We start from the raw sequence: 10688 nt of genomic DNA on the forward strand, positions 1-10688 counted from the left end.
GAGTGATGTTCTCCAAACTAATTAAGTTTATTTTGTGGCGCTGTTGATTGCCATCCCAAAAAAATGTCTCTAGAAAACTTAGAAAAATGAGCCAAGAGATTGTCGAAAACCTATAAACTAAGAATTATATGAGTGAAAAGAGAATTAATAATTAAGTTGATAAGGAACAGCTTGTCAGCTTGCGAGAGAAAGCTTTTATGCCATCCTTGGATCTTGATCGGTCAGCTGCCCTCTTTTATACCCAAAGTGTTGCTAATTTGGTGTTTGACAATAATATCACAGAAAAAAGTAAATATTAGAATTTTATTGATTGACCTTCAAAAAGATTAGGTAAGACTTTCGTACCTCTAATGTTGAAATGAGTGATCTATTTATTAGTTTATGACTTTGAATATAAGGACAAGACTTATTGCATGATGATAAATAGATAATGAGAAAATAGATCTCTCTCTCTATCTTGGGCATTTGGGAACTAATGAAAAGTTTTACCATTAATGAGACACGTAAAAGATGACGAGGAAACACAAGTATGGTGATGCTTTACACGTAAAAGATGAGGAGGAAACACAAATATCTGATGAATCATCATACAAGATCGATGCTTTACACACAATTCACGATGTTCGAGTTCTTCCACGTCGGGTGGTGATGCTGCTGGGTTGGGTTGAATTATAGGCATATACAAGCCCTAAATAAACGTGTCCCTTTGACATCCATCAGTAAGCCTGACCTATGAAACAACCTTGGATTCCAGTCGTCTTCGTCAGACCAAAGATCATCAATTTACCAACAAAGACGCCTTGTTTCTTGGAACAGTTTGTCTCACTAGCTTCACAGAGAGAGAGAGAGAGAGAGAGAGAGAGAGGGACTTTTAAATTATTTGTTCTGTCATAGGCATGAAAGGCAGATCTCGGCATCAGTTGTGCGCTGCCCATGGAGAGTAATAGCTGCTAAAAGTTACTGTCCATGCGCGGGCGTTGGCTTCCTTGCTTGTCGACCATGGCCTGCATCAAAGCAAGATGACCGAAAACAAACAAAGGCGAAGTCAGCAAGACACAAGCCAGCTGCAAAAGGAATCTAGATTTATGGTCCGCAACTTGTCCTTATCTAAACATTATTAGATGAAGAGGTGAGAGATACTTTTGTTGCTTTTCGTTCAGATTTATGTGAAACCGTGTGACCTGAACTTTATCTGCAAGAGTAAATGCAATCTATATACACATATATCCACCGGGCTCGACTTCAAGCTCTGAGTAGTTCCATCACAAGATGGTCCTTTTCAGAAATCTGCAGAGCATACAGCATCAGATGAGTGTGGCTGTATACCGAGTTCCATGGGTGACGCCGAGCCGATGGCTTGTTCTTTGCCTGTCCACAGCAAGGTGATGAAGTATATGAATCATTCGTGAGCTGTCATGGGACTCCAAAGGAATAAATGGCTGTAAGCAGACAGCGAGTTGGCAGCAGCAGCAACGCTAGGGTTTGGCAATGAAGGCTCCCTTACTGTGTAGTGTTTATTCCCTTTCAGTTTGTACTGCAAGCACAGTCTTTTATCTTTTTCTTATATGTGGTGTACTATAAATTAGGACAGCCTCGAGCGTATCAAAAAGAGAAACGTCAATGTTCTTGTTCATGTCTGGAGAACAGACTGTCCAATTTCTGCTTCTCCCGATGAGAAGAAGAAGAAGAAGAAGAAAGAAAGACGGGCAGAGAATGTTTTCTATTTTTTGTGGTGGTAAAAGTGAGTCACTGGTAAATCTGCATACCGTGAATATATGTAAATTAAATTCTGCTGGTGATTAGAGTTTTTAGATGCTTTTCGTGGCTCATAAGCTGACGGGTGACTAGTCGGAGAGAAAAGAACAAGTCGATAGATAATGGACGAACAACTATGTTAGGCAACTTGAAAAGATGCCTATCTGAACAAACAACAGCTTCAGAATTATATATGGACCACATGTAGCAAACTACTATGTTTTGAAGTAACAATTGAGATGACCACATTCGACAAATGGTTTCTTCATCTCCTGGGAAATCAGAGAATGTCCAGATGAACATTCTATGTATACTTGGACAAAAACAAGAATATTCCAACAATTCTGCAATATATATATATATATATATATATATATATATATTATGATACAAGAAATTTCCTAACAAATAGTCATAAAACCTGAAGCAAATCAACTTCCAGCAAATTCCTCAGCAAAAATTCTGCTCGAAAGTGATAAAGATCTTTCTTATTCTCTCTCTCTCTCTCTCTCTCTCTCTCTTGATTTTATCCAAAGTGCATATATCCTAGCTTACTGGACAAAGGTATATAAACTCATGCAGAGGGTGGATGGGAGTCATTATGGAACCCTTGTCCCCTGCAAGGCCATCACAAGGACACGAGAGAGTAAAGTCAACTCAGGAGGGATACTCGGGTGCCATTAAAGTCGTCCTATCGACAATTCTACATGGAGACTGCGACCTCTCTGCACTACAGTTGCATTCTTGTTCGGGCCGACCTTCTAAGAGTTGGATTGCATTGAATATTCATTGCTCTTGTTGAAATCCAAGTGATGCTTTTCACAACAAAGATGTGATCTAGGCAGGCATCAAATAAGCCAGAAGATCTCCACAATAAGTGCAATGATCCACAAGCAGAAAAAGACATCACTTAAAGGAAACAAAAAAAAAAAAGGACAAGACTGAAGAGCAGAAGAAGAAAGAGGCCGCCTTCTTCTTGCTCGTGGCTTTCACGACAAAACTCGTCGAGTAGAGATTGCAGTGAACACGACCTTGTTGCTTTGCAGAAAAAAAAGGGGGAGGGGAAGCTCTCACGAGTTTTCGCACCCGAAAAGGATGGATACCAAGAATGAACTGCACGCATGCGGATCCTGCAGATGCAAATCATTCTTCACGTCGGACTTCCTTGGCCGAAGTGGACAAGGGCGTGCATAAAGTCAAATTCGAGAACGATTTCTCGGTGTTCTTCAATGCATGAAGCGATAAAGTTGAAATTTACTTTCGAGATTTCTTTTTCCTTCTCTGATTTAAACACTTTACTTTCTTATTGATGAAACGAGGTGCTGACTGAACTCGTCAAGAATATAGTCAAACCTGGAGGCACTGATGCTGGCTGGTGCTTTGGAATTACCACAATGCGATGTGAGTAATGGTTCAGTAAGGCGCCTCATCAATCGTGGTTGCTTGGTTTGACCTGCAATTCTGGGTGGCTTAGTGGACAATGACTTGCGTTACAGATGGAAGGATTAGAAGAAGGGAGAGGGAGAACTTGTGGTCAAACACTCTATCGGTCCACAACTCTCAAAACACATGGGCACATCAGTCAGCGGTGGATCGATGTCTTCTCTCACCTTCCTCTTAAAAGTAATTACCGATAGAAGACTTGTCTCTGTTTCCTTCTTTGCTCGTCTGTTGTGGGTGGTAATAAACTTTGTTCCACGGCTGAAGCTTCGTAGCTGGCGAGTATACAAGATCACTTTCATGGCCCCCCTCACAACACGGGAATTAGGACGTTAGGTGTCATTTACAGAGAGGTGCTCCCTCTTGTATTAATTCCAGCTCCTGTCAGTGATATCACTGTTCCCCGTGCCCACAGCAACAGCATCTTCCTCTCTCTATCTCTCCCCCAACTTATTGCGTACTCCGTGCATCATCCTCTATCAATCACTTGCATTAAATGAACCACCAAACTCCGTTTGCCTGTTAATCCAACCACAACACTATGCAACCCAATCCTTTATAAATGTCCTCGCTGTTTGCCTGCTCAGTTATACCTTGAATCTTGTGTGCCGGTTGGCCATCCGTGTTCTCGATTAATGCTTCCTCTCCAGCATCTACAGTACATGAGAAGAATATTACTGTTGGCCTTCCAACGAAGGAGAGAGAAGCCTTCAACTCCGCAAAGGAATACCAGGATTGCAGGTTTTAACTTCCAGTCGTTCTTTGCGGATCAATTGAGTGGATGTTAGGGACAAGGACATACATGGAGGCTCAACGAGAAGGCGATCCTACGCGTTTTCTCCATGATGGGTCATTGACCATGAACAGGGTAGGACTTTGCCAGATAGCAGGGAGTGGGGCAGCCGATGAGGACTCTGCAAACACATAAGCTGCTGAAGAATCATGGCAGAGTGGTGACAGATGAGAACGAACAACAACTTTTCTTTTCTTAACATTATTATTACTTCTTACTTTTGCTGCTTACAGAGATTGGAAATTTTTGGTGCTGAGATGTGGAGGAAAGTGGTGATGACTATTTGTCAGATATAAACCAAATTAATCAAAGAATAAAACTCATAATTGATGATATTAAAATCAGACGTGACAAAGTGATCAATCCCCAACCTATTCAACCATGCGGAAAGTTGGACTTGGGAGGAAAAGTGTAGCAATCAATCTCATAATCATGACATAAATGAAGCATCATTTCTTGGAATGATAGAATGTTCAAGTCTCATTCACTAATCTCTCCTAATAATATAAAAAAAACATGCAGCTATATGTATATATGTATACATATATGTATATATATATACATATATATATGTATATATATATATTGTTTGTATTTCTAGCCTACATGGATCTAATCATTGATGCTGGCCAACCCGCGAATTAAATGTGTAATTCTATGACCATGAGAGTATGTTTCTACTCAATTGTGGTGCATGAAACAAAATATACGGTGATTCAGGGTTTTAATACTCGCATTTGCAGGCTTTTCACGGGATGAGGGTTCAATTAAGGCATTGGTAGGTTCGGCCGAGGCCAAGCCGACGGTGGCTCCACCGCCAGTGGAAATGCCAGATTGCAGCAAACATGCATGCGTGGGGTGATGTTTGAAGTACCCGAGTGTAACACTGGAAACATACAAGAGGAGGAATCTTACAAAGCAAGTCCAAAGCTCTCATTTACAACAGCAGTATTTTCAGAACAAGAACTAAACCATTCCCTTCTCTCTCTCTCTCTCTCTCTACCTGGTATTGATTAGGCTTAGTGGATGGAGACAGCTTCGAGCCAATCCTCACACTATGTCGTGTGTCTGACTCATTTTTCTTCTTATTTGTTCGTCACAGTACTTAGGCCGCTAATAGTGTGGTAATTAATACAAAGAAATGAAAACTCCATCGCGATCGTGATCTACAGGTTCACAAGAATAAGGAATTGTTGATCACTGCCAAAGTAAAGAATGATCGAGATTGTACCCACGCAATCATAGGGTGGGTTACGAACGAGGCTTCATGGAGTGGTTTGAACGTGTGAAACGAATCCGTTTAGTTGGTGTGCTTGAGAGAGAAAGCTCAATGACTTAACATGCTCCAGTAAAGACTTAAATCATATATATCAAGGCTCTTATCCTCTGATTTCTTCTTCACCTTACTGTCACTATATAGTTACTACTGCTGTTGGCCAGGTTCTTCCTCTCCATCCCTCAGGATTTTGGCCTCTTTGGTGCTCATTCGTTGTTCTTTATTTAATGTATCTCTTAGTTTCCTTTCCAATTTTGTGATCATCTATAGATCTCGGTGGCTTACTACTTCCTCTTTCTCGCTATCTCTCGAGCTCCCCCTCTACTCTCTGCCGACCCAACCTCTAACCATGGCAGATCCCTTCACTAATTTCTTTAAGGTTTTCCAGACCCACTATCTTTTCTCCGGCAACCCATCGCCGCCACCGGTTGCCATCACCTCCGACTTGTACCATGGACACACCAACACGTACCTGCCTCCCCAGACTCCCTCTCCCCCTCTGAGAGAGGCGCTCCCTCTCCTCAGGCTCAGCCCCTCGAGGCACCAAGGGAGGGACGATAACAACTCTTGCACTGCCTTTGGTGAAGGAGGGAAGGACAAGGCCATGGTGACGGATGGAGAAGTCGACGCTGATGCTGTGACCGTTGCTCTCCACATCGGTCCTCCCAGCCCATGTGCAGTTGATTTGATATCGAGAATATCTTCGACTTCAGAGGATAATATTGGACGCAAGGAAGGAGAAGGCAGCGATGACGACGACGACGAGGACGACGACGATGTGGTTCCCTTAGGGTACCCGTCCAATCCCATAGGAAGGATTAACAAGGGACAGTATTGGATTCCCACCCCTTCTCAGATCCTCCTTGGTCCGACCCAGTTCTCTTGCCCCGTTTGCTGCAAGACCTTCAATAGATACAACAACATGCAGGTAACCTTTTGCTCCAGCTCATTACCATGTTCTTGTTTTAGATACCGATCGGTTTCTGCATTTCCTCCTCATGTTGAAGCGATGTGCATCACTTATCCCGAGTCTGGCCTAAGTAGGACTGAGATGGATATTGTGTAGCACCTCTCCTTTAATGTGATTGAACTTGACATAGTCTAAGTTACGATCATGCTTTTTGTGCTTTTGGAGTTTGTTGATAGATGGTGCGTTGGAAGTTGAAATAACACTGAAAAGATTTCCAGTCCTTTCAGAATTCAGGGTACCTTTGTAAAGAAAGATAAAAATATTCTGCACCACCAGTCACTGAATCAGGAACTCTTCTAACACAACTTCGATTTTACTTAGATATGTATGGGCTGCATCTCCCAAAGTTGAAAGATGATCTCTCTCTCTCTCTCTCTCTCTCTCTCTCTCTCTCTCAGTGTGAGAATGTGATACCTCATGCAGTGGATCTTTTATTTTATTTGTTAGATCTCATCCCTCGAGTTCTTTGACCGGCAGGCAAAGTTGCCAACAGTACAAGCGCAGCAGCAACCAAAAGATGAGTGCAGTCTTTTACCACCACAATTCTTCCAGAGGCCCCTCTTGTGTCAGGAAGAATAATTCTATCTTCATACAAGAGAGAACATATTCAAGAGTATCAAACAAAAAGAATTGCCCATTCGCTTACTCTCTTTCTCTCTCTCTCTAACTCTCTCTCTCTCTCTCTCTCTCTCTCTCTCTCTCACTCTCTCCTTTCTTTCTCCATCTGCTAATAATAACCTCAACACTCTAAACGCTTGTACGTGTCAAGAAGAAACAAGATCTGCTACCTAAGCTGGTATCCATATCGAAGCACATCTTTCCCAGGCTTTCATATGTTCTCTCTTAGTTAACTGTTAGATCTCCGTAGAAGTTCTCTCCTGAAGTAGCTATCATTAGAAAACCATGATTCATGATAAGAATGGCACCAGCTTCTTAACTCCTTTCATCTGGTGACACTCTACGTGTAACCACAGATGCATATGTGGGGTCATGGATCACAGTATAGGAAGGGGCCAGAGTCTCTAAGAGGCATCCAGCCGACGGCGATGCTGAGGCTTCCATGCTACTGCTGTTCCCCCGGTTGTCCCAACAACATCGACCATCCTAGATCGAAGCCATTGAAGGACTTCAGGACCCTCCAAACTCACTACAAACGGAAGCACGGAATCAAGCCCTTCATGTGCCGGAAGTGCGGCAAGGCCTTCGCCGTTCGGGGCGACTGGAGGACCCATGAGAAGAACTGCGGCAAGCTGTGGTACTGCATCTGCGGCTCCGACTTCAAGCACAAGAGGTCGCTCAAGGACCACATCAAGTCCTTCGGGCGAGGGCACGCCGCATACGGCATCAACTGCTTGGAGGAGGAGGAGGAGCCGTTGTCGGAGATCGAACAAGACGGCGTCCAATCCCACAAGGGAAGGTAACAACATGGTCTTAGTGATGATGATCGATCGAACTGGCTCTACGGTTAAATTTGGTATTGGTGTACAATTATATCATGCCAAGATACAAGAAACAATGTGGGCATAATAATAATGCCTGGTAAATGGAGAGTCGTGCATCGTAGCATCTCTTTTGCTTCATGCTTGTTTTATGTTTCCTAGCTTAATGGATTGCTGTTCTTAAGCCTGCTCAAGTTAATTAGCATGTATATACCATCATTGTTACTTTCTTGCTCTGATTTGCTCATTCCTCGCATGCACTTCAGACTTCTCACTGCTTTACGTATGTCAATAGTTTTTGTTCTTTTAATTCTGAAATGGTGTGTGAAATTTGCTTTGGTTGATGAAAATTAACATCACATTTTTCTTTTGATTTTTCACTTTATTATTATTATTTTTTATATTTTTTTTCTGAATAGAACTGTCTCGAAGCTTAGTGTTGCACGAAACATGCATTTGTTTGTCTATCCCAGATTGAGTAACATCAATATAGCTTTTCTCGAATACGTTAAAAGGTTATGGGTGGTCCAGCGTAGCACCCTTTGGATTGAGATGCAGATTTGCCCACCTTCATGATTATTGTTTTCTCTTCTTCTTTTGCCTACCAACACATGAAACTAATAAAAACACTTCTTGCTTCGATAGGCAATGTCAAACTTATGCAATTTTGATAGCTAGACAGATAACTATGAATGATACTGAAAGGATAGCAAAAGATCTATACAGCCGAACGAACCCCAAGGATTAGAGGATCACAGCTACTTCTTAAACCTTTCACTTCATGTCCATATCTCACATGCTCTTTGCACAGAAGAATGAAGCTATTTGCAAGTTCATTGACTTCAGCTAAGGAGACTCGAGACAGTGATGAAGCAGCAGCTGTGGATCCAAGTGGCTTTGATGATAACAAGGTTCATCTAAAACATATCGAGAAGGACTTCGACACAGAGAAGGAAGAAGAAGAAGAAGAAGAAGAAGATATATATCGGACAGAGTTGGGAAAATAAGGATATAGGTGAAAGTAGATGAAAGATGAGACTCGGATCAAACTTAAGTTGGAATAGATCGTTTCCCGACCCACTCCAATCTCTTCTGGATCAACCAAAATTTCATCTCTAGGTATAAATTTCTCAAATAGAAGAACCGTTGAGAAAGCTGTTCGAATCTTTCTTTCTTTCAGCAAACGCAGTGTTTTCACTTACTTTCGTATGATCTGCATGCATACCTGTCAAATAGATTGATTAATCTCCCAAGGGTTGCAACTCCATGGGGTTTATATGTAGAAACTGCAGATAGATGATGCTTTGGGTTAATTAGTGAATGTATCTGTGATGGAGTATGTTACTTGTGCCAATGAGATATATTTCTACATGCACGTCTGCCTTCAAATAGCAAATAACAAGTAGTCATGCTACACATGTTAAACAGTACATATCAATGTAGATATGTTGTAGCATATCAAGGTTTTTGTGCATATGGAATGCATCGTGTATGCCTTCATTTACAAGTTGTCTAAAAACTACAGCGATAGGAATTTGTCCGTAAGAGGTATATTGTCAAGTCATTTCAACCACAAACAGGCAATCATCTGTATGTTTGTACTGCTGTAGTGGGTTATCAGCATGTAGCTGTACCGAATGCACCAGCACAGTTTGGCTTCTTCTTTCTCCCTCTCTCTCTCCCCTTTAACGACAGTGAAAAGCCTTATATTTCTTTTATTTGCAGTGATGTTCTCTATTCATACAAAAATTATAAGAAGTGAGATTTAGGGTGGAATCTATTGCGTGGCACGCGTAACTGTCGACAACAACACATGAGATATTGAGTGTCGTGATCCAACAGCCCATATGAAGTATGAATGCTTCATGTTATACAAAATAGTAGTAACAAAACTTTTAACAGTGACATGGTTATTATTATATATAATATTCATATACATGTGAGATGAAGAAAGATAAACTAAGAAAATAATGTTTTAGGATTAAAAGAATTAGATCACATACATAAGATTTGGTGCACAACTTAAATATTTAAGTTTTTAGATTTAATTGATATATAATATGATATAAGTGAAAAACACTTGATAACTTCAAAATTTAAATTTATGAGCTAATTAGTATCTAATATGATATATGTTAGTCCCGATCAATTTAAAGAATTTTCTTTTGATTCCGCTATTATACAAACTAAAGTTGCAGCGCAATGTGAAAACCATAAGATCTCTATGTTTTTTTTTTGTATAATTAAATGGAATTTAAGACATTGGGGGAATTAATTGCAAACTACTTTCGACTGTCTGCATACATATTTGCATCTTAAAGGAGATTAAAAGCACATGAATATATATTGCTTCATTGAAGGAATGCATTTAGTACTTTATTCGGGCGGTCAAACTAATGGCTGCTTTCAAACACTTTTTGACTGCCAAAGTCTTCTCAACTGCGTAGGATTGGTAGTCATGCTCATCAAAATTACGCTTTGTTTCTCCAAAGGTACGACTCGTGTATCCATATATACAAAAGAGAGTCTATAAGGATGGGGACTCAATTCTAGCATCTCAAGATTAATTTGGGACACCATAAATCAAAATTTAATTTTTTTATTTTTTTTACAAAGGTAAGTCATGAAGATAATAGAACTTTATGATGATCTAATAAAATTTGTACCAACCGAGTTCGCCGATAAAAGTTTACGTATCAAAATTCAACTTTATTGAACATGATTTTCCATGCTTCAAAGGCTTAGAAACCAGATGCTTTGCAGTAGAAGAAAAATTAATAGCTTTAATGATATAAAAATATTTTTGGTCTGACAACATAGAATGATAAAGATTAGACTTAAAACAGTGTAGGTCTCAATTTTGCTACATGAATGATTATTCATTGGTAGTAATTTGGTGAACACACGCAACAAGTGTCCAAATCAAAATACAATTTTGTTTTCTAATGTTTTGAGCATCACATACTGTGTTTGAACTTATTTTAGGTTTGGAGCTTTCAGGATTGATTTTGAGGC

The 10688-nt window shown here is 40.5% G+C and overlaps 1 protein-coding gene across 1 annotated transcript; it reads left to right on the forward strand.

The window, feature by feature from the left end:
• The first annotated feature begins 5402 nt into the window (after positions 1–5402).
• On the forward strand, positions 5403–7904 carry LOC135606455 (zinc finger protein WIP2-like). The gene is made up of 2 exons (XM_065097484.1): positions 5403–6192; positions 7209–7904. The coding sequence occupies exons 1-2, from the start codon at positions 5614–5616 to the stop codon at positions 7653–7655; spliced, it is 1026 nt and encodes a 341-aa protein (XP_064953556.1). The 5' UTR covers positions 5403–5613; the 3' UTR covers positions 7656–7904.
• The last annotated feature ends 2784 nt before the right edge of the window (positions 7905–10688 follow it).

The sequence above is a fragment of the Musa acuminata genome, chromosome BXJ2-3 (assembly GCF_036884655.1).
Source record: "Musa acuminata AAA Group cultivar baxijiao chromosome BXJ2-3, Cavendish_Baxijiao_AAA, whole genome shotgun sequence".
NCBI classification, from domain to species: Eukaryota; Viridiplantae; Streptophyta; class Magnoliopsida; order Zingiberales; family Musaceae; genus Musa; species Musa acuminata.